The sequence below is a fragment of the Ciconia boyciana genome, chromosome 3 (assembly GCF_034638445.1).
Source record: "Ciconia boyciana chromosome 3, ASM3463844v1, whole genome shotgun sequence".
Taxonomy (NCBI): domain Eukaryota; kingdom Metazoa; phylum Chordata; class Aves; order Ciconiiformes; family Ciconiidae; genus Ciconia; species Ciconia boyciana.
Genome location: NC_132936.1, coordinates 18,003,398 through 18,027,436, shown reverse-complemented (window position 1 = coordinate 18,027,436; position 24,039 = coordinate 18,003,398). Strand labels below are relative to the sequence as shown.

Sequence of the window (24,039 nt, the reverse complement as noted above, 5' to 3'; positions counted from 1 at the left end):
TGACAGATCAGGCCGCTTCTCTTCTAGCTAGAAAGGTACCTCAACTGCTTTGGCCAAAAGAGATCCCCAGTTCAGTTTCTCATTGGAATTGATTTCTCACAAATAAGGCTAATCCTTCATTTGATGTTTACTCAGTTTACTGCCTTTCTGCACTCCGCACTGTCCACGTCTGGCGTTACACTTTTATTTATTCTAGCTAATATACATTTATTCATCAGCTGTGTTTGTTCTAGCTATGGTTGAGATGGCAATTTCATTCTAAGTCTCTGAATGCATTGATGGATACATTACCTTTCAGCTGAACTTTCTCATGCTTGTTCTCAGGCCAGAACTTACATTTTTTTCTGAAAGTCAGAAGAAAATGTGTAGTCCTTTCAAACCTCTCAAATTTAGATGTGAGAATGCAGCATTTTAACAAAAATGCTTTCTGATATGAAGTGCTTTTTTATTTCTGTTTTTGAGTCCTTCCATTTTAAAGCAACTCTGAAATTATAGGCACAAGGATTTCTTCAGATGTTATCATAAATGTGAAAAAGGCTCAAGATTTTGTTTAGGAAAGGTAAGGTTTGTAAGGAGAAGGAACACCACCACTCCTGTTTGTGCATGAACTCCAATGGGAGGGTAAAGTGTGTGACTGTGAGAATGTTTAATGAGTCACATTTGCATACAAATAGTTACAGAGCACTCAAATGAGTCATGAAAATTCACACAGTTTCTAAAAATGAGTGGATATGTTAATGCAATGGTAAGGTTGAGATTTCAATTGAAGATAAGCAAAAATATTTACTGTTCTGATTTCAAGAGACTTTAACTTCTGCCCATTATTCTTACCTACTACAACAGCCTATGTAACATGCGTTCAATTCAGATCTTGCCAGTATTTATCTATAGAGAGCTCTGATTCTTTTTTTTTTTGAAGGGAGGGTGGATTTTTTTGATGCAATCCAACATTTTTTTTCTTGCATTAATGGTGAAGTGTATTATATCTCTATCACTTTCTATTTTGTGGCTACAATATCTGCTGACTTTCTTATCCTCCCTTCTAAAGAAAACACTTAAAAACAGCACTATGCAACATCTTGAAGGTTATCAGAAGTAGGGCACAGAGCAGTGCTAACCCACTGACTACAGAGGACACTGCAGAGACAAGGCCCTTCTCTTGAAGCTTTGCCTCCTACCTGCTGGAACCACTAAGGTGATAAACAAGCACAAAGGCAGCCTGAAACTAGCATTCAGAGCAGGTAACAGTGTCAGCTGAAGGAGTAACTGGACAGGATTTCTGGAAGTAAAAAAATCATATAAGCAAAGAGAAAGCTGGGGCAGTCTGGGGCCCGGAGTAGACAGGATATATATTTATGAAGGACATCCGGCAAAGGGGTAATAGTGGTATCTTATCAACAAGTCATAAATAAACTTAAATCCTGTGTCCTGATAAAAACAGGCACTTGGGCTAGGATGGTCTGTTGTGCTCTTCAGGAAAGCAAGGAAGGTGTCAGAGAGCTGGGCTTTGTGCAAAGAGAAAGATGGGAAGGGGAAAGAGCTACCGATTTTTGGAAGAAGGCTTGGGTGCTTACTTGCAGAGCTGTGTCAGGCAGTATTAGAGGATGACTGAAAATGAGTTAGGATGAGTACAGTCTTCTGTTGCTATAATGACAAAAATTAAAAAAAAATTTAAAAAATTGAGTGCTATTCATGTCCAGGACCCAGGAGACAAAGCAGCAGGCTTAACACAGCTTGAAGAGCTCACTTGCCATTACAATGGTTTATAAAAGCTAAGGTAATGTAAAAAACAGCAGAAAGAACAACGGATTTTTCTTCCTCCAGTACTAAATGGAACAGTTAAACAACTCGGGAAGATGACTCTCATTGATAACTCTGCTCCCACACCAGCTATCATAAGCACTTATCCATGCCACGGGTAACACTTTCATTGCTCTAGGAGAAGACATCACATGAGGACTACAGGAACTAAGTACTGCCTGACTTTTGCATCTGTCATCCTCGCAAGCTGCCTGATTTTAAAACATTAGCAAAAATGGCAAGGTAACAGCTTGTGTTTGTTCTGTCATCCCCCCACTTCAAGACCCCTGACGCACTGAGAGACAGACTGCGGGTCAGGTTCTGCTCTGCCCCGTTCTTTCTGTAGTCATTTACACCTGTACAAACTGAGTGGAAAACATGCAAAATGGTACCATTTTGTTTTGATAGTGTTTTACCCTCACTTCACAGGGGTGAGAATGAATAGACAGGGTGCAAGGCAGTGGAGAATCAGGGATTCTGTATATCAAAAAACAGTGCAGACAGCCGCAGAAAGTGTCGAACACCATACAAAAGGACTGTTCATGCATTCATGCTCAGCATCTGTGATCCGGACAGTATAAACAGAAGTCAGTATCTTTGTGCTACGTGGGGCTTATAGGGTTTTGTTTATATAATTTAAAAATCAGCAGACCTGCAAGGCTGAATGTTGCAGGGCGCTTTGCAAACAGCAATCTCACCCGTTCACAGCATTTCAGAAGCCTCCAGAGCATACGCTGAGGAATTCCCTTATTGTTGGTAGATGGTGAAGGCTATTGTCAGATGACTGATACTGGCTCTCTGCCACATGATGCTGGAGCCTACAGTTTTAATTAAAAACCCTAAAACAATTTGAAGAGTTGCCTGTCTGAAGCTCTGATTAGCCAGGATGCCTGCCCCTTCCGTACGCAGTTAGGCAAGGAATAGCAACTGGGAAGGAAGCCTTCTGCCACTCTAAAGGGTTAAGATCAGTGGCTCCATGTGCAAGAAAGCCACTCCCCCAAAAACACACCTTTGATGCTTGGAGCCAAGATGCGTTAACATATTCTGAAAGGGTGGACTCTGCATCAGTCCCTCAAGGAGGCAGGAGAGCTAAATTCACAGATGTGCAAGAATCATGAAGAATGAAAGCAGCATGGTGGCTAAAAAGCAAACTGGCAGAGTTGTGGCTGAAGGAGAGGGAAGGTAACAACGAGCGGAGCTGAGAGCTGCTCTTATCTACGTCAGCTTCCAATGACAGCTGGTGATTACTAAACCAGCATTATGGCCTTGTCCTCCCCAGTGGGAAGGGGTTGATAGTAAAACCACAGTAGAAATCATGTGAGCATGTTTTCACATAGGCTGCCTAGAAAACAATTTAACTTACACTCTGCCTAGCTATTATCAGCAATGCCCCATAGGCATCAGGGTCGAAGTGCATCTTAAGGAGTGATTTGAAGGAGAACATCTGGAGAGAATTTTCCAGACCTTTGTTCCATGCATGGAGGATAGGATGCAGGAAAGCATGAAGATATCTGGGTGGGAAAAGGACTAACGCATGGTAAAGGCCAGCATCGCTTGCAGAGCAAAGGTCATGCTCAGCAATGCGCTAAGTTAATAGAGCTGGAAAGAAAGGATAAAGAGAGTTTGAAAAAAGAGCAAGGTTCTTTTTCGCCTGGAGCACAGAGGATGTAATGTGAGGCTAGTGGCTGTAGGTGCAGATTTTCCTCTTTAACTATCTGGTTTGTGAACTGATGGCACTTTTTGTTGTCTGGAAGAAAATCTCATGCATCCTGGGATTTTGTATTGGTCTCCCTCATACTCTAAGTATGCTTGAGAGCTATTAAGTCAAACAGCCACTAGTTAAGCAGTTAAAGCTGGGCTCTGACAGGTTTCCCAAGCTGCTTCTGCATGTATTTGGCAAATAAATTCCTCCTCATCTGCTAATTTCAGACTTTTAAAATAATTTAGCTCTCAAGTACATAACATAAAGTGATTATCTTGTTCTTTACAGTCTGAGGGCAGAATCTATTTAGAACCTGAGCAGGCTGGCTACATGCAAGTAGAAAGCTTCAGATAAAATTCACTTGCCAACCCACAGCAGTGAAACAAATTCCCTCTTCACTCTCACGGGCAACTGCTATACTAGCCAAATACCAACTATATCCCTCATATACCTTCACAAACACACCTGTAGCTGGATCCAAAGCTGTGAAGCTGACAAGGAGAGTCTTCCTGGGTTTCACTGGCTTTGCATCAGGCCCTATGTGCTTAAAGCATCAAGACTACTGAGTCTCCATCAAAGGAGTTTCCACGGCCTGTTTCATGTCTTACCCACAGCCACCCCCGTAACAGCTGATCCACACAGACAGCCTGCTTATTCTATACAGGCATGTACATTTGCAGCTTATACACATACACTTAACTCCACAAAACACTACCAAAATAGCAGAAAAGAGAGCAATTGGCATACTGCAGATTGCTCCCTAAGACAACCTGCAAGGTGTGTTGCTGCTCTCAGTTCAGAGCAGAGTATCATCTCCCCAAATGGCAATGCCTTTGCCAGGTTTAAAAAAGGAACATCTGAATTACAGCAAAAACCACTCAGACAACAAAAAAATTACCTAAAACTTTCCCATGACATTTGTTTTTCCTTGATAGAATCTATACAAACACTATTGAAAACAAAGCAGCTCACATTAAAAAAAAAAGACAAAACCATTGAAGCAGCACATGGCCACTCTGTACTAAATAATTTCTGCAAACATAGTCAAATACTCCCAAATATTCATCAGAATATTTAACATCAGATATGTCTTTAAAGTGATGCTGGATCCTATGGAAAGATTCTGTACCCCAAATAATATTGAAAGGATACAGGCAGAATTATTTTTACCATCTTGTGAAACTTTTGAGGATTTCAGCAGTCTTACTATCATGCTTCAGAAGAAAACCAAGAGTATTCTCCTGAATACTTTCTCAGGAAATTCTCAGAGAAGTGGTCTGATGTTTAAAAGGCCTGTCAAAAACCAAGGCTTCATATCCCGTTCTTCCCAGTTCAGACTGCAACTCAGAATTTCCATTGCACCAGGTGAATGTCCCAAATCACCACTTCCGGAGTGTCTCTTATGTGAGGGTTATAAGGACCTCATCGGATCAGTCTTGAACCTATATCTCCCATAAGCTAGGAAATTTATCTAGCTAGGGCTAAAATCACCGCAGTTTACTTCACAAGTTGTCCTGTCTATAACAGGAGACAGAAATACAGGAAACTTCTTCAGAAGCATTCACTTTGTGGATAGTGTTGCTTACTTTGGCTTGTCATGTCAAATGAAAGAAACCTAAAGCAGTGAATAGAGATCTGAAACTTGAATCCTCCTTCTCCCCTGTTCCCCTTTAATCCTTAGACTTCCTTGTTCCAGCTCCAAGTCCTCATCCAGCTGTGACTGGTACTTTCTCTGGTCCTCCAGCCCCATCATGCTCAAGCCAACCAACCCAGCATTGTCTTTCTTCTCCCCCTCTCCCTCAGCATCACCCGGTCCCTGAAAGTCACCTTACTGGCTCTGCACCACCTTGCGAGTTCCCAGCTGCAGAGCAAGAGCTAAAAGCAATCTATGGGCCCTGAAAAGCTTACTGGAAAGGAGACTGGAATGTCCCTTATTACAATGAACTTCTGCCACCCAGAATCATTTCCCACACTTACTAGAATATACTCTGTCCTACCCTCAAAAGGGATATTCCCCTTTCAAGGAAAAAAACCCGAAATTATAAGCTGTTAACTTTAAACTAATGGTCATTTGTGAAGCAGCTGACCAGAAAATGTACTGGTTAATAACTCTAGTTCTGGCTGGCAAGCTTGTGATAGATGGGACCTGTTACTTCAGAGAGCTTGGCATTTTCATTACACTTTAGATATTTAAGAACAACTCCCATTGACTTCCTATGTGGTAAACAGTCTCCTGACAAGTCTGCTTTAAATGACGTGTCCATCATCTCACAAAAAACTTTGTGGCAGAGGCATGGATTAAGTCCTCCACAGCAGAATCCAGCTGTTTTATGAGAGCGTCTTGCCTCTTTCACAACCCTTTGCATACCTTCTACAATAACTGAGGCAAGGCTCCCACAGAAAGCAACCTCCCTCACTATGTAAGTCACATCTATGCCACAAATTAATAAACAGTCCTGCAATCAAAGATTACCACAGCTAACAACAAGCTGAACTATGGTGCAGAAATGCACAAAGCTTACAACTATGAGCATCTAGCCTAGAGGTTACACAATGTGACTGTAAATCCCCAGTACTCCACAAGACCACAGCAAGAACTTGTTCTTGGTGAAAGTATATTAGTCACTGCTCATTTTCTCGCCGTTGTCAAGTGTTTTGACTAAAATGTGTCAAGTCACACAAAAAAAATTTGGAGAATTGGCAAGAAAGTCTGAGAACCAACCCTGGCATAGACCATCCACATCAAGACCAGGGTGTTTAGTTAAACCATATGCTGGGTGGGCTAATGACAGCTGGACTCAGAAGTCAAGGGGGTATCAAGGTAGAGTTAGAGTCTTTTAGACTTCTGTATTAGGAAGAAATAAGTCACCACAGAAGCAACCGTTTTCTCAATTGTCTGTAAACAGAATCTTGAAAGACAGGCTTAGATGTAGACACCAACCAGACACATGCCTTAAGTCAAGTGAGGTGAATCCCATCTCCAGAGCCAAGAGACCTGTAGAGCTGTGAAAGAGAATACAGAGCACAAAACTATTGCTACTGAAGTGAAAACAAAGCAGAATGAGAAGGCAGGAAATGAAGAAACTGCAAAAAATCCAAATTCTGACCGTTCAATGGAGAACAACCGAGATCCTCAGCTAGGTATAAACCAGCTGTTTTGTTCTGGCCCAAAATATTCTAAGAAGTTTGCACATCCTTTTAATGTTTTCAGACCTCTTGTCTCTGCCGGAAACAATAGCTTGAGGCCTTAAGTAATTTAATTTTGAGTCCATTCCCAATTACTTTTACGTTGCCAAATTTAAATATCTTGGGTGCAGATACAGTTTCAGTATTTTGATCAAAGAAGTAGAAGGGTTTCTCAAGCATGTGTTTTGTAATAGTTGAAGGCATTCAGCCTTATGGAGTGATTAACATGAACAACGTGGTGGAATCATCTCCAACTGTATTTGTAGCTAAAAACCGATCAGGAGAAAGTATAACTTTAATTTCACCAAACTGGACACTTATTGTCTACCACTACCTCCACAATCTAAATTTTGCAAAATGACTGGACATAACCCTTTGATGACCTTTGACAAATATTAAATTATAAAAACACATAGCTTGTCTTTTCGTGCAATCATCCATTTGCAAAGAATATATGTGCACCAAACTTAGACTAGCACAAAAAAAGACTTGCACTCCTGTAATCTGATAAGAAGGCTGGGTGACCTTTTGCTGATCTCTGATTAAACAATGAGGTACGTATTTGGGATTTATCCTGTAGCAGACCTCAGCATTACTCCACATTATCAAAAATGAAAAACTATAGCTTTTCGAAACTGAAAATTACATGTTCATCTCTTCAGGGCTAGGATTAAAGGTAGCATTTTTAAAGGCATCCAATCTCCAGTTTTAGAAGTTAGAGACACATTTTTCTGGGTATGCAAGTGCATAAAATGCAATATACACTTAGTGATATTTTCCACAGTACTTAAATTTCTTTGATTTAAATAAGGAGCTTTTCAGCTTTCTGAAAATCCCAGTTGTAGCCTCTTTATATCTTCAGACATTTTTAACGCATATTTTTATGCAACTGGCACCTCTCTTAAAAATAGTACGTAGTGCCCCTAATCACTTAGATCGTCCACAAAAGAAGTTTACGCAATGACATGTAATAGTTCCACACTTAACTTTCAGACATGCAGTGCCAGGATTCACCAGTGCAAACTAGGGGCACACAAGACCTTTAGGCTCTACAGGCTCAGAGAAAGATACACATCATCTCAGGACATTTCACCCCAGCTATCCATCTCCAGCCTCCCAACAGAAGGGATGACCATTGTACAGAGACAGAACTCAAATGACTAGCTTTGATTACATACCCAACTTTTAAAGGCTAAAATCCGGTACAATTAATGAGAAAAATTAGTCATCTACAGTGGAATTCACCTCACTTGGCATCTATAGGCCAGGCTTCTGGTCGAAATTGGTTGCCTAGCTTCTGCTGAGAATTGATAGGGAGCAATGGCCCCCAGCGAGGAGATTCGTTCCATCCGGAGAGAGGTGTCGAACAGGCACAGAATGAATCACTCTCTGCAGGTGTCTCTTGTTCTCTCTTCCCACTGACTATAGAGAGATAAAACACCAAACCTCTAAATAGCTAAGATAAGGTGAGATGAACCTCACCCTCAAAAACGGGCGAGCCTGCCGGGCCAGGCCCAGCGTTCAGGCTTCTTGCCATCCAGGAGATGCCTTTACCTCTGAGCTACAGTGTCAGGCTCCCTCTTGTTTATAATCCCTCTGGCCCTTTGAAATTTGCATCTGTTTCTTTACTGTGGCAAGCCTGAACAGGATGGGTGGGTGTCCTCCACCTTACCCTTATCTTTACTCTGGTCGTTAGGGGTGCTTTGTGAGCAGGAGGGAGTTTATATCACCTCTGATGAGGAGAACATTGAATCTGAGTCTCTCACTTCCAGGGCAAGTGCTCTCACGAGAAAAATTGCTTATAAAAAAGCAGCAGTTCTTTCCCTTCTCCCCCCTGAACTTTCCGGCAGCTACAGCTGCTGCGCTTTGTGCTAAGCTCCATGCTGTCAATGTGCATTTAAGCATGATCTGAGCACACCTCCTGGACCAGGCCTCTCAAGAGATTTAGACACATACCTATTTTGTGATTCCCAGGTGGGTTTATGCAGGTGACAGTCACTAAGAAAGTCAGCTTAACCTAGATAACGCTCATTCTGGGCCTATAAAGAAGCAAAGTTTTAACAGCCCAGGAAACTTCACTGGAACTCACGTGGTGCAGCAGGACTCATGAGGATGCACTTGCATTTGGGATGTGGTACACACATTTTGCTAAGCTGCACTTCCAGTATCCAAACCCTGAGTGGAATTAGGCTCTCCTGACCACAGAAAATTTTGCTCCATATGATAGCTAAAAAGGACTGAGAATGCTGTGGGTCCTGTCCTAACATAACCAATAACGACAGCTTTAGTAAAGCACTAAATTAGTACTGCCTGCTTAATACTACACGGCTTCCCATCACGTAACTAAGGTGTTCTGCCTGAAGTGAACAGGAAGGCGAGATTACAGATTCACCAACAGTTAGATGAGAGTCACAGTACAGGTTCCATTTCTCCTCTATGTTCATGAAACATTATTACTGAGCAAGAACAAACACACAGAGCATACTATACAAACACATCTATACTTGAAATTATCATAATGTTACAATTTGAAGGGCGGGGGTGGTGTTTAAAACCATACCTGGAAGAAATTTTCAAAATCTTCTCCCACCAATCCAATTCCCAGTCCCTCCTTTTTCCAGTGAAATTCAGCCAAGCACCTTGTGATCTTATTCCCACAGGCCTGTACCTAAAAATCAAAGTTAGGCCAAAAAAGTAACAGCCTAATAACGAATAATAATTAGTAGCATTATAATTAATAAATAATCAGCCAGCCAGATAATTAACAAAAGCAAGAATAAGCCCATTTTTTATTCCTTGGTTTATTCCTTAGCGCATGCAAGGTACTGTCAGTAACCTCCTGCCTGGCCCCTCTCCCTTTTCTACTCTAAATGGATTTTCCAGAGAATTGTTGGGGAGTGCAAAAATTGCAACATTTTAGACCTATACTAATTTAAAGGTATCACTAGAAAGGCTACAGTAGATGGAAACCATCTGCTATGTAAGCCATGCACTAAGAAGGGAACTTGTTTAATCCCAGATTTTAGCACAACCATGTAAGTTAGAGAGCCACCTAACTGGTTCACGACAAGCACTTCTAGAAGACATGCTATGTAACTTAATTAAAACATAGACATTGCATTAGTAAAATAGTTGAAGATTTTAAAACAGAAAAGAAATATATTTGCTTTTCAGTAAAGAGGTAAGAGTTAATACATGGATTTAATACACCTCATACCAGTAACACTTACTATGCCAGAGAGATGCTGCTTTCATAAAGATTTCATGGCAGTATTCTTCAAGTAGCATCAGGTAAGCAACAGCCCTTTGCAGGTGGCAGTTTACATAGAAATGCCTTCAGGGCACCGGTCCTACTTACAGAAATGAGAAACCCTACAAAACAGAAGAAAATGTTAGAACTGAAGTGTCTGAATTTGGACTTGATATAAATGTCTCAGCAAAACCACACAATTCATGTAGAAACACCACTCTTTGCAGGGTGATGCTAGAAAATAGAGTTTGAGTAAAAGGCATTCCTGCAGAAGAACAGAGTTTGGGACTGTGATCATAAAACGATATGCATGTCAAAACTGAATCAGAGCAAAGGCTTGTCCATCCTGTAGTCCAACACTTCTGGCCAAAAAGCAGATGTCTAGGAAAAATGAGAAAATATATATGTTTTGTCACAATACTTCCCAATACTTCCGACAACACGCAGCTTGGGAATAGAACAGCAGCAGATAAAGTAAGTTTAGAAGTGGGGATGAAGGAAATGATACTGTATAAATGCAGCATTATTCAAAAGTGTAGTGGGGGAAAGGCAACGAGATCTTACAGTTGGCAGATCCGTGGCATTTGCAAATACGGCCCAGAAAAGAATGGAGTTTGGAAACGGGACTCAGAGAAGGTGCATCTATACGTTCCTTGAAGACCAGAGAGGGGTTCAGAGTGTGGTGGGTGGAAGCAGCGCACCGCGCATCCTCGCAGCCGAGTGAGGCACCTGGAAGCGGGGGGGAGCAGTGATGCCAGCCCTGCTGCCCTGCGAGGTGCTGCCGGCAGGATGTGAAGAGCCCTGCCACAGGCAGCAGGGGGGTGCTGGGAAGCAGGACTCACGGTCCCAGCAGCACGGGTGTTCACGAACAGCCCCAGGAGCAGGAAGATGTCACCCTGCTGCCACTCCAGTGCTGCCCACGCAGATGGGGCGTGCCAGGGCCCCGCTTCCTGGGGGTGCACAGCAGCCGGGGGGGCACAGCAGAGGTGTCCCATGGGCAGCTCCGCTCCCGCGGGGCCAGGCCAGCCACCGGGGCCAGGCCAGCCACCAGCAGCCTTTACACGCAGCCTTTACACGACGCACGCGTGGCAGAGGGCTTGCGGCTGCAGCCGCGTCCCTGCGAGCCACTGCTGCAGCGCTGGGGACGGGGGACAAGGAGGGCCTGCTGCTTGCATGGCACGGAGCTGAGCACTGAAGCAGCGGAAAAGTAGAAATAAAATTAAAAAAAAAAAAAATCCCTTCCCCCAAGGCAGCTGCAGAGTGCGATGAAACCCCCTTTCAGGCACAATCGGCCCCGAGCATCTGGGCAAGGATGAGGTGGGTGCAAAGTGCACGAGGAGGAAATGTGTCAGCTGCAGCATCTGAGAGCAGCAGAGCAAACTCAGACGGGAAATGAGCTTGCAAAGTGCACCCAACAAGATGATCGCGGGGATAAGTTGCTTCTATGGAAACTGCAGCCCGATGAACCAAAAAACAGTTTGATGGCAAAGTTTTAGCAGGAGCCGGCTCACGCCTGGTTTCAGCTACATTCCCCACCCCCTAAAGAAAAAAAAAAAAAAGAAGAAAAAAAGCTGCACAATGTGTTTCTTGTTACGGACAAAAAAAAAAAAAAAAGAAATGGGGACACAGGTTTTTTCCTGTATGGGCTACATCATATTAAGCTGTAAGTTTAGTTCTGGACAAACAATCTCTTGTTGCATCTCTGGGATGGAGGTTAATGAATTCCCACAGATGATGTTGGCCAAACAGTGGTCGGCTTGTGACTTGATTTCCAGCATCATGATGTGAGGGGATCAGTATAGAAAAGCACTTTGAAGGGAAGAGGCTGCCTACAGCAGGATTGTTTCTACAAGCTAATTGTACTGAGTGCAGCTGCACAAAGCTGGATCAACAGTAATAGAAGGCGGCGCAGACTTCCTGACGCCAGCCCCGCAGAGCTCCCACCAACAGCCTGGCAATTCCAGATTGTTTTCCAGACCTTATCTCTCCCCCAAGTTTTTTTTTTTTTTCTTTCGCCTTTTTTTTTTTTTTTAATTTTGTGACCGGAACAAAAGTAACAGGAAAATCCTTTGTGAAAGTAGAAAATGCTGTTACAGATCGCTGCCTTTCGCAGAAGTTGTAACTAAATATTTTGCATGCATTACTCTCTCCCTCCCGCTCAAAAGAAAAAAAAAAAAAAAAGCGCCAAACCCCAAACTTCTAAAACTTCTTTCTTTGAATGAATTGGAAACGTGAGGCAAACAAAAGGGACCGGGTAGTTAACAGCAGCCGGGTTTAGAGAGATATTTCACCTGGTACATTGAAACTCCTGTATCAAAACATATTTGGACGCCCCGCTTGGATAGGTTGGATGGTGTCAATGACTTGGAAACGGGCCAATTTTGACAGATTTTTTTTTTTTTTTCAGTCTGGTTTGATGGCTTAAATACGCGGCAATTAAAACCATTTACATTATGACTAGATGTTTTAGATAAATAAATTTCACTCCAGGCACGGGGTAGGGCGCCCGTAGGGCCTCGCCGATGCCTGACGGGGGTTGCGCAGCCCCTCGGCCCTGCCGCACGCACCGGGGGGCCCGGCCGGAGGGACTGGCTGCTGCGAGACCCAGGGGCTGCTCCGGGAAGGCCTTAAACAGCGGGAGGACAGGCACCCTTTCCAAAAAGCGTGATTTTTCCTCATAGAAAATACTTTTTTTTTTTTTTTCGGTGGTGGTGGGGCAGGACAGAAATTCCCCCCTCTCTTCCCCCGCCAACCGCACCGCAGCCGCGGGGCAGCCCGGCGGGGGGCGAGCGCGGCGCCGGGCTCTCTCCCGCGGACGCGCCCTCCCGTCCGTGCGCGATTTTGCCCGTTTTGCTCTTTTCTCTCCCCTTTCTGCGGGCGCCCCCCCCCTCGCATTCCTCTCCCCCCCCCCCCCCCTTCGCGGCATGGCGGGGCGTCCGGCGGCGGCCCCCGCTGCAGGTGCGCCCGGGAGGGGGAAGCGGGGCCGGGCCGCCGCCTGCCGCCGCCGCGGGCGCAGCCCCGGTCGCCATGGCAGCCGCCTGAGCGGCGCCGCCGGGCCCGGGCGGCGCGGGCGGGGGGGGCGGCGGCGAGGGGCTGATGTCACGGGGCTGGCGCCGCGCAGTCCGGGCCGGCCCCGGGCGCGGGGCGGCGGAGCGGGGCGCGGCGCCCGGGGCGCGGGGGGGGGGGGGCGGCTGCGCAGCCGCCGCGGCCGCGGGCTGGCGGCAAGGGCCCCCCACGGCGGGGCGGCCCGCACCCCCTCGGAGCAGAGCCCCGGGTTTGTGCCTCTCGGCGGCGGGGCGGGGGCGCGGAGGAGAAAGCGGCGCTTTGTGCATTGCGAGCGGCGGCGGTTTCCTACCAGATGTGCGCAGCAGCGTTTCGAGGTTGGGAACCGGCTGTAAAAATCCCGGCTGAACACCAGAGGCGGACGCGGCTCCCCGAGGCACCCACCGCCACACGGGGGGCCCGGCCCCGCCTGGGACGTGCCCTGAGGTGCTGGGGAAGAGCCCCCGAGGAGCAGCTCGCAGCCCCGGTGATTTCGGAGAGTCCCTCCGCAGCCCCGCCGCCTCCCCGCGCGTCTCCCCGCCGGGGCAGGGGCAGGGGGACCGCCGCAGCTGCGGAGACCGTTCGTGTGACATGTCTTGGAGAGCGGGGGGCTTTCAGAGCTGGCGATCGGCTGCCAAAGCTTTCGGGGTTAAAAGAGCAGGATTGAGGGCATGAAACGTTACGAAAAGACCCTTCAGCCGCTTGCCTGCGGGAAGCGGAGCTTGCCTACTCGCAGGCTCTACTTTTCGTACAGAAAGCGCACAGGACAGTCATTTGAGGACAGAGAAAATAACCAGGCTCGCCTCTCTTCGCACAACTTCTCAGTGTTTTAGAAAGCGTGGGGAGCCCCTAGTATGGAAAACCGAAACCATTTGCAAAGGGGTCTTCTGCAAAGCCCGCGCGGACGTTACCGTAACACTGCTGCGCTGTCCAAGAATGACAATGATGGGAGAAGCATGAACGTACTTGTTTACGTTGGCTATTATTATACCAAAAATAGCGTCAAAATTTCTTCCACTGGTGCATTCATGAGACAGAAACACAAGCAGGGTGAGGGACTAAACCCTGCGGCAGCGGATCAAGGACCAGATGCGCTGGAAACTGAGATTTTAGTGATGTGAGGGATTGAAGTCGCCCTAAGTGGTGATTTTAATCGAGTCGTTAATTGACAGGGTGTTGTTTATTCTTATTTACTCTCTTTAACTGCACTTGAACAATGTATTTGTCTTCCTATCAGATTGAATGTCGAGATTCACTTTCACCCTTCGCATTTCAAAACGCCTCGAATTGTGTTCCTGTCAGCCTCGGCACCGCCTACAGTCCACCCCCCGAGAAAAGCCCCGGGGCAAACACCCTGGTGTGACAGTCACCAAAGCGTCCTGCTAGAGAATAGCCAGCCACCAGCTCGGGAATGCCACGATAATTGGAAAAAATATTGATCCGTCTCTCGGATGCAGCTTTGTCTCCCGAGTGTCCGTAATGTTCCTCCCCCGCAGCCCCAACTCCTTCAGTGCAGCTATGCAACAACAGCGCGGATAAAGCCACTATTTGTCTGCTTTTAATAGTTATGATTGACAGCGCAATCCTCCTGATTTTATGGATGTATGCCGTTACTACGTTGTTTGCAGGGAACACTAACGCACTTTAAGCGTTCGGGTGGTTATTACAGAATTACTGCATTTTGCGTAGAATCCCATATACCTCAATTGTATACCTAAGCCCACGCTTTTTTAAGTTTAACCTTCCTCAGGTACTATGTGAAAAGACGGATGGAAGCTATGTCGGGATGTTACACAGCCGTTAGTATAAGCAAAATACCGAAAAATACAATGGAGCTAAACGTAAAAAAACCTAAGTCACTTCTCCAGCTAAACAAAAAAACCCAACTTTTTCCTCTGGAATGTTTCTGGAAGATGTTTCATTGGCTGCAACCAAAAGCTGAAAAAAGTACAGCGTGTAGTAAGCATTTGCATTTGTCACCAGTAACTATGCATAATTAATGACCGTACCGTGTCACAAGCACTGATAGGGTGCAGATGAGCAGCCTTCCAAGGGTAATACATGTAAATGCACTTCCAATATGCATATTTGCTTAATGATCGCCAATTAATAGCATCTCCTAGAACAGCCCTGTCTTCGCGAAGCAGCGAGCTGACAGTGGCGCCGGAGTCTGCCAGGGCTCTCGGCGTCCTGTTCTCGTCAGGGCAGAAAGTTGCAGTGGGTTTTACGGGTTTATTTGCCTTTATTCTTGATGCTTACATCTGCAGCCTACAGTGCGCTGCTGCTGACCCGACCGTCGATTGACGCTGCCGTATTTTAGATGGGTACTTGCCAGCCCCTCGCTACAGCGTTATCTGGTTGTCCCACACTCTGCGCCCCCCGCTCCGGCACCGCCCGCCCTCACAGCTGCTGCGCGCTCACCCCCGCCTCAGCGCCGGTTCTTTCAACCCGCCGCGCTCCGTGCCCTCACGGAGAGAGGAACGGCGGGGGGACGCCCGCCGCCCCAGAGGGAAGGAGGGGAAGGAGAACGGGAGGGAGCAGCCGCAGCGGCGCTCCGGTCTCCGCACGGGGCTGCCCGCCGGAGGGCTACGGGCCCCGCACCGTTGTGGCGGGCCGGGCGCCAGCCGGCCGCGCACTATTTACTCCCTCAGCTGTGCGGCGCGGCCACGCCCCCTCCCGGGATTGGCTCTCCAGGCGGAAGGCCCGCGCTGCCCGCCCCACCAGTGAGGGCGCCCCGGGGTGATGGACGTGCCGGCGGCCGCCAATGGCAGCGAGCGCGGGCTGGGCTCGGCGGCGGCGGCGGCGGCGGTATAAGAGGAGGCCGCGCAGCCCCACGCCTCAGTGCGAGCTCCGGCAGCGCCCAGCGCGGGAGGGCAGCGGCAGCGCTCCGCAGGCTTCCCGTCCGTCCGCTGGAACCGCTCTCTCCGCCCGCCTTCCAGCATGAAAGCCTTCAGCCCGGTGCGGTCCGTCAGGAAAAACGGCCTCTCGGAGCACAACCTGGGCATCTCCCGGAGCAAAACCCCCGTGGATGACCCCATGAGCCTGCTGTACAACATGAATGACTGCTACTCCAAGCTGAAAGAGCTGGTGCCCAGCATCCCGCAGAACAAGAAAGTGAGCAAGATGGAAATCCTGCAGCACGTTATCGACTACATCCTGGACCTGCAGATCGCCTTGGACTCGCACCCCAGCATCGTCAGCCTCCACCACCAGAGACCTGGGCAAAACCCTTCCTCCAGAACTCCTCTGACCACCCTAAACACAGACATCAGCATCCTCTCGCTACAGGTAAGTGCTTCCTCCCGAGCCCCCCGGCTCTCCGCTGATCTAGGGTGGGGAGTTCCAGTCGCTGTTAGCGATGCCGTGAGTGCAGAGCGCGCTGGTGACCGAGGGGACGGTGCTGGGTGACGCGGCCACCTCTCCCCGCTGCCGCCGTCTGCAGCCAGGCGCGCCACGGGCGAAGCGCTCCGTGATCCGGGACAGCTCTCCTGCTTCCCCGCCTCCTCGGGCACCTCACCCTTACCTTCGCGTTCTTCTCTCCTCGCAGGCGTCCGAGTTCCCCTCAGAGCTCATGTCCAGCGACAGCAAAGCACTTTGTGGCTGAATCAAACGGTGAGTGCAAGTGCATCGTATTTCTGAACTTAAGGTAGAAAGTGCCTTCCTGGGGAAGGGGAGGCGTGATGGTTATTTCTCAAATTCGGTCCTAAAAGTTGAGGAGGAGATGCCTTTATCAGCAGTAAGAAACTAGACTAATAACTGAGTCTTACAGTCCAAAGTGTATTTTGTTGCTAAGGTTCATTAGGCAGCACGGGCTGCACTGATACTACTTGCTACTTAATGCAAATTCTCTCGTTATCTGTTCTTGGAGTCTTAACTTCCTAGGCCAAAGTGACTGATTAAGTTGGGAATCTTGGCACAATTCCTTAATTCTGTGACGTGGGATTGTCTGTGCTATCAGTTAAATAAGTGACTGCTTTTAATCAAATAATTGCTCTAAGAGGCAGACTGGCGCCTCTGAGCATTGCATTTACAAAGATCTAAATAAGAGATTGGACTGAGAATCCTCTTTCTACCCTTTCCCTTGAGCGTATGTTATTTTAATGTTCAATTTGTGTTCTTGAGAGCGAGTGTGTGAGCGTGTATGTGTTGCATCTGGACGCCAGGGTTTGCCCAATCTCTGAGTGTTTGGTTAAATGTTCAAACTGTGGCTTCCTCTCTGGCGCCAGTCTGTCCGGATCTCTGCCCTGTTAGCATTCTCCTAAATATGCCTCTTTTCAATCTCTTGCAGGTGTTCCACTGATGAGATTTTTTTTTTGCACAAGAAAATGTCTACAGGATTTTTTGAGGTGCTGAATTTATTTTTCAGCGGTATCTGGAGGGGAAAATCCACATCTAACTAAAAGGACCTCTTAAAATTAATAAAGAAGAAAAAAATCAAGATTGATCTTTATCCCCACCCCATTCTTCAACTTGGACTGAACCTAGTTATTTATGAAGAGACTCTTAAATACACTTTCCCTAGTTGGAAGGCTTCCTTTATATACTATTCCCAACGTGGGGAGCGAAACAAAAATCTCACAAGGAGTTGCCCATTTTAAAGCAGACTTTGCCTTTTTTTCCAAAGGTGGAGCGTGAGTACCAGAAGGATCCAGTGTTCAGTTTTTTTAGGAAAGTCTGTGGTCAGAAATTACCTTTTTGACACAAACCTAGGACTGAATGCTGTGTATATATTTATATATAAATATATATATGAGTGAAACCTTGTGAACTCTTTAATTAGAGTTTTCTTGTATAGTGGCAGAAATTTACATTTCTGCAAAAAGTGTAATGATGTACTTAATCATGCTAAACTTTTTATAAAAGTTTAGTTGTAAACTTAACCCTTTTTATACAAAATAAATCGAGTGTGTTTATTGAACTGATTGCTTGCTTTATTCTTTGGGGACCAACTGTTTGTTGACTTTGATTTGTGTTGTGGTTTTGGTTTGGTTTTTTTCAAATACTTACACATTCTGTTATGACTTTACCAAGTAAAAATTCAAATATGTAGAGAATATAAAGAATAAAATTACCTGAAGTGAATAATAATTCTTGTAACTTGGAAAATCTTATTTGACTGTATATTGCAAACTTCTAAGTGATCTGCTTGTAAACAGTGTGAAAAGAACTAGGAAAGGAATTTATTACACAGGGGATGCTATTGACAAAGTGTTTAGAGACATACAAAAGCAGTTAATCCTGAGACATTCCCATGGAGTATTGCCTCCTCTTTTTTCTCCCACCCCTTTGGATGATTCGGTTCTCAGTAGTAGTGGCCCAGATCTGTTAATTTGTGTTTAGAATAATCACTCAGAATTAAGGGTTGTGGGTGGTTATTACTCCCCCAACTATTAAATTTCTCTAAAAAGGGCTTTGAATGTGAGAGTTGGTGATGCGTTAACATGGGATCTAGAATGATGAAGTGACTGTTGCCTTTCCACACTGGAATTTTCATGCTTCCATGCAATATTTCAATGAAATAGGGTTTCTAATCAGTTGCAGCAGCTTCTCCCTATGACTAAGATACTGAGAATTGAGCTAAATCGCTGTTGTGTTACTGATTAAACTTTGGCTGCTCCTAAAGGGACTCTTTCTCCATAAGAATTAAATTAAGTTTGAAATAGGAGTCTAAATTCCTGAAAGCCAGTAACAGTTTATTTCTTTTTTTCTCCTTTGCCCTCAGATGCTATGCAATATCCCTTGCTTATTCAAGGGACACTTACTGTACCCTATGAATCCACTATAACTATCACTGTTCATTAGATCTGTTTATTTGTCATAAGACAGTAGATGTGGGAACTGTGCCTTATCAGATGACATTCTAATTTAAGCTCGCTTATAAACTTGCCAGAAATGGGAAGTTAAGTTTTGAGTCCTACATACTAATTGAAGAGAAGCACTTGCAGTAGGAATGAAGGAAGCTGCACTGATGCTTGGGGTAAGTACAGCTCTCTGGCAGGCACTATGCTCTGGGCCTGAGGGAGCATGTTTAGGGTTTCTGTGCGCTGGGGACTCTTAGAGTGACAGGCAGGAGCCTCACCTGGGGCCAGTAACACTTTCCCCAGCAAGCAGGTGGGTGGGTGGTGCTCTGGGGCAGCAGCAGCTGCCTTTCCTTGCCCTTGACACCAAATCCATTCACGTAGGCTGGGAGAAAGCCAGCTCTGATCTCTTAATGCAGAAGCTGCCCTGCCCGAGCAGAAGCGCACCCTCTCAGAGGATCAATGCAATCAGAAGACAAGAAGGGTTAGCAAAAGCTGGGACGGGGAGGGGGGGACACACGGGGCAGAGCTGATCTACTGCTGCTCACCGTGCCCCCCCAGCCCACCCGAGATTAAGGCAATCTCTCCATGCAGCACACGCCGGCTGTGCCTCCTGTGGCCAAACCTCGCTACTGCCTCAACACCCAGAGCGCACGGTTTGTTTCAACTTCGTGCAATGAACGTTTAACCCTGACAGCCCAGCAGTAAAATATTTCATCGCTGCAAATCAGCACGCCTCAGTCCCTAAAATACTCCTTTTCGTGTATAATTTACCTAACTAGTAGCAGAATCGGGGTTTTAATCACAGCATTGATATCTTTGTCCTTCCAAACCAGTAACAATCTATCTAATGTAATCATCACCCCATTTCTCCCTCAAAACTAATTTTTTCATCCTATTGTTCATTTTAGGGTGAGACCACAGTAAGCGTCACTTTAAACCCACAGTTCAGTTTATGAAATTAAGGAGCTGCAACAGCCAGATCATTGTAATTATTTTAAGATCACCCCCTTCAGAAACTAAGGCATTTGCACTTTGATATTTTTAAGCTACAGGATGATTAACGCACTTGTAGAATGAAACCAATTTCCTTATCATGCATAGCCAAAAGAGAAATTCACAATTTACAAGGCGTGGGGAGCTAAGCAGGAAAACAAACAAACATGTTTGTTTTTAAAAATGTAAATTATGAAAGGAAAAAATTTTTCCTCTTTCAGGATTAACTAATTCATTGTCTCAACAATGCATTCCTATGATCAGAACTAGGGGCTTAAGCCAGGTGCTCTACTTACTTAGAGATCTGCTCTTTGGTTTTGTTCTTAAGATTTTGTCATTCAAAGATAAACAGCAAGGTCAAAGCTGAGTGCCCAAAGCCTTAACATTAATTCTTGAAGTTTCCTTGAAGATGGGGGATTTCTTTATTCTATAGCATTGTTACTGTCTCTCCAGAATACGTTAGAAAAATTTGTGACATTTTCAGCACTTTCCCTGGCCCGTTTACCCTGTCTCTGAACACAGTTGTTGCCAACAGTCCCGTTAGCTGACTAGCTGAACGCAGCAGATCGAGAGGACCCATACTCAACTACGTGAGAGCAAAATAGTTTTGGCAACAATCACATTTAAACACCGTAAAATCTTTTCAAGTAGGCCATGCATGAAAGTTGCAAATGCACCTACAGACACTTCCCCACAGGGAAAAAAAAATAACAGGATCCAACAAGAGACTGAAGAGGACTCTCCCCTCCAGAAGAGAAGTTTCCAAACCCGGCTTTGCTTGTGTATTGTCCCTAACAACCCATGGCCCAGCCCGAGCTATGAACGTACACTGAAATGTCTCATTTTGGATTTCCAGGGAACAACTTTGTATTACAAGGCGTGTAAGGAACGCGCTGCTGGCGATACGTACGACAGCCGTTCAGAGACGGCCCGTCTCGCACACACACGCGGGTGGCAGGAGTGCCTCCGGCCTAGCCCCAGGTAAGGGAAGGGCAGCGAGCGGACCTCGGGCTTTCCTTCACTCCCTCCCGGGAAAGCAGCGTTGCGCCTGCGGCCGCAGACACCTCCCTCAGCCGCTTCCAGAACCAGCGCCGGCACCTTCACAGAAAGTCAAAGGCTCGCACCGCAGCAGCCCCCACCTCCCAGCGCCTCCTCGCCGCTGGCGACCGCTCGCCCTCCGCGGGGCCGGGGCGGCGCGCGGCGGCGCGTGGAGGGCCACTGCCACCCTCCGGCGCGTGCGGAGAGAGCAGCGCCGCGCGGGCGCCTCGCGCTTGGCGGCCGCGCGCCGGGCAGCGGCGCGTGCCTCCCCCAGAGGGGACAGCGGCCGGTGCACGACCGCCTGCCCGGGGGACGAGCAGGGCGCGGGCCTCAGGCCGGGGACTGAAGACCGCGTGTTGCAGCCGCACCTGGGAAATGATGTTTTAGCTATTCGGCTCTGCTGGCTGGGAACTCCGCTCCCAAGGAGTGACGTGGTTCGCAAAAACCTGAAGGAAAAGTTGCACTAAAATAATAAATGCTCTCCTCGTACCGTTATGGGAAAAGCACCGTTTGATGAGCACTGGTTTGCAGTTGACTCTGGAAAATAAAACACGGTCTCTAAACGATCTCGTATGTGTTAAGGATTCTCCTGTACAGCAGTTTGCAGTCTGGACCCGTTCATGCAACGTGGAAAAGATATAAAATAATTTACTAATGAGAATTATTGTATTTGTGAGTAAGCATCTGTTTACCGCTGCCCTTGCTTACTTACATGCAACAAGAAATTATTTACACAGCTTTGACTGGAAGCCGTGAGGAAGAGGGATAACAGAATGCAACCGTTGCATCACGAAAGACTGAGTAAGCTACATAAACACTGGTATTGAATTTTGTTCAGAAAAAGGTTTCCACAAATGTACTCTTTAAAACTACTGTTTTGCAAAAGGATCAGTATTTTCTGATTCTACAGATAAATGAAAATGTTTGATCTTTGAAATCCAATTTGTTTTATCCACATTACCATTTTCCTCTCTAGAACAGCCATCTAAGTTATCATAATTCTAAACTGTAAGAGCCAAATGCAAACACTATTTCAATAAAACAAAGCTTATATTGCACAGCAATAGTCACTGATTGTGTGAGCCACTTGCTAAAGTAAATCGAAGGAGGAAACAAATGCAATTACTTTTGGAGCTGATCATAGTAACTGAGAGGAATTCATATTTCAGTCGGTTGCTTGCCTTGAAAAACCATTAAAAATGAGGGGACACGGGGCAAAGACTGTAAATAGGGCCAAACTGAGAAAAACAAATTGCACAGAAAGTGCTGCTGTGGACTTACTGCTGCTAGCTGCCCTAGAAGACAGCCTTTACTTGCTGTCTATTCTCACAAGAATGTGATGAATGAACAGGTAACACAACATTATATGAAGTTACAGGACCTATCCAGATTTGAAACAATTAAAGTAACTATGTTACTTGCCAAAAAGAGTACGTCGTTATAATTTCCAGTAAATATCCCCACAAATTACACCATGTCTGTGGCGAACAGTTTTATGAATAGATCAGGTATTTCTACTTAAAACTAAGCACTTGAGCCAGCTCTTAAGTTTTACTACTGATGGCAGAACTTCAAAAGCTCACACAAAGCTCTTATTTTTTTTTTAAACAGAACTGGACCATAAATCTGCTGAACTTCTCTTTCCTTTGGAAGAGAACAAATTACTTTGATACTCACCATCTTGCATTTGACCAGACACAGGACCAGCAGTATTGCTCCACTGAAGCCCACCTCGTGCAGTCCTCTCGCTGACAGCTGCAGTTGCCAATGCCTAGGGAAGAGCGTAAGACCAGCATTAGGTGATACTTCCTCCGTGTACTCTCAGTATCCTGTGTTCTCCGAGAACAGCCTTCCTGATATTCTTGTCATGTAGATTCACTTTGTGGTACCGTGTTTGTCAATACAGAGCTTGAATTTCCTACCTGAATTATACCTGTCATCTCATTTTTTCTCATCCTGAGAAGAGGTGTAGTGCTCTGAAGGGGAAGAGAGAGGGCAGGAAGAAAAGGGGAGGACAGACATAATGTTAAGACTAAGTATCTCCCGCATATTAGACTGGGCAAGATCAAAGCAGCATATCTTTCCTTAAAAAAGCAATGAGGTTGAAGTTTGAGCTGTGCTTCCAGTCTTGTGGAAGTTTCTTTCACCTGGACTAGAGAGCACAGCCTCCTGCCCAGACCGACCATCTCACTCAAGCAGAAAGTTTCTTACGCCCCACAGAACTGAGTTTGTTTAGCTACGTCTGATACCAGCACTCCCGGGAAATGCAATGTTCTAGACAACCTCTGGAAGTGTCCTTCAGCCATATTTTCTGTAAACCTCATGCTCATCCACAAGCTCTATGTGATCTTTCAGAAATTTGTGCAGTACTCGAAGAGCAGGAATGTGATTACAGTCTACTGGAAACCACTGTAGAGAGCACAGAATACAGGAGAGCTTGTGCTCACAACACACACTGGTGCTGAGATTTCTGCCTTGTTCAAACCAGTAGCTTCACACCCAGCTGTAACATATTAACGCACTCTAGAAAAGACATAAACTCTTACAGCATCAGAAAAGCACAAAGACTTACCTCATTGGAAATCGGGAGAAAATGTTTCTCATGGACATCGTTATGCAGGAGGTTAACTACAAGAGATGTGGAAGATGACAGAAGATACCTATCTTCCATTTGTTAAGGGCAGGAGAGATCTGCTCCCAGAGCAAGGGTATGCAAAAAAAGACCAAGAATATGAACATGTAAATATTTTTAAAGTTCAGCGTCAACATGAGTTAATATACAGGAATAAAGTGATGGGAAGGCTATTTCAGAAAAACTGGTTAAGCTACGTTTCACAACTTCTTGGAAAAGTATCTCACTTGTGCTTTTGTATTTCTGCTCATAAGTATATGAAAAAACTGTGCCATTGCTAGGGGTTTGCTTTTTTTAATAAAAAAGTTTGTGTAAAACACATTTGGTAAACCTCCGATTAGTACTTTTCAAAAGATGTAACAGTTAGAAGGCTGAGTAAATTACATGCCAAATCTATAAACTCAGTCTAGCTCTTGTTAAAAAGCTGTTTTACTGCACGTAGCTGTTTCCACCCAACAGATATGAAGTAACATGCTACACATGTGGACACACGCTGTTTACTAATCCTTACTGATTCCCATTTTGCTCAGATTATCCCATCATTGCTCTTACCACTCTTACAGAAAAAGCTGGATATGTTGGTTGGACCTCATCC

At 45.9% G+C, this 24,039-nt stretch overlaps 1 protein-coding gene and 2 long non-coding RNA genes across 4 annotated transcripts; 1 reads left to right on the top strand and 2 right to left on the bottom strand.

Annotated features, from left to right (window-relative positions):
- Positions 1 to 887: 887 nt before the first annotated feature.
- On the bottom strand, positions 888 to 13,537 carry LOC140648795 (uncharacterized). 2 transcript variants are annotated; one of them, XR_012041331.1, is made up of 5 exons: positions 13,294 to 13,537; positions 9,919 to 10,060; positions 9,249 to 9,356; positions 7,934 to 8,110; positions 888 to 1,644 (listed from the first exon to the last, which is right to left on the bottom strand). It is a non-coding gene; the product is annotated as an uncharacterized lncRNA (long non-coding RNA). The 2 variants fall into 2 exon arrangements; XR_012041330.1 differs by lacking the exon at positions 888 to 1,644 and adding an exon at positions 4,289 to 6,505.
- Positions 13,538 to 15,810: 2,273 nt separating this feature from the next.
- ID2 (inhibitor of DNA binding 2) lies at positions 15,811 to 17,898 on the top strand. Its single transcript, XM_072855090.1, has 3 exons — positions 15,811 to 16,268; positions 16,528 to 16,592; positions 17,269 to 17,898. Exons 1-2 carry the CDS (start codon positions 15,921 to 15,923, stop codon positions 16,582 to 16,584), a joined length of 405 nt encoding a protein of 134 aa, XP_072711191.1. The 5' UTR covers positions 15,811 to 15,920; the 3' UTR covers positions 16,585 to 16,592; positions 17,269 to 17,898.
- A 3,288-nt stretch (positions 17,899 to 21,186) lies between these two features.
- LOC140650007 (uncharacterized) lies at positions 21,187 to 23,597 on the bottom strand. Its single transcript, XR_012041818.1, has 3 exons — positions 23,385 to 23,597; positions 22,490 to 22,583; positions 21,187 to 21,349 (listed from the first exon to the last, which is right to left on the bottom strand). It is a non-coding gene; the product is annotated as an uncharacterized lncRNA (long non-coding RNA).
- Positions 23,598 to 24,039: the final 442 nt, after the last annotated feature.

What these genes read in the sequence shown, in the direction of transcription:
- ID2 (XM_072855090.1), top strand. Translation starts at nt 15,921, where the DNA reads ATGAAAGCCTTCAGCCCGGTGCGGTCCGTCAGGAAAAACGGCCTCTCG. An exon ending in TCAGCATCCTCTCGCTACAG is followed by an intron (nt 16,269 to 16,527) that starts GTAAGTGCTTCC and finishes CTCTCCTCGCAG; the next exon opens with GCGTCCGAGTTCCCCTCAGA.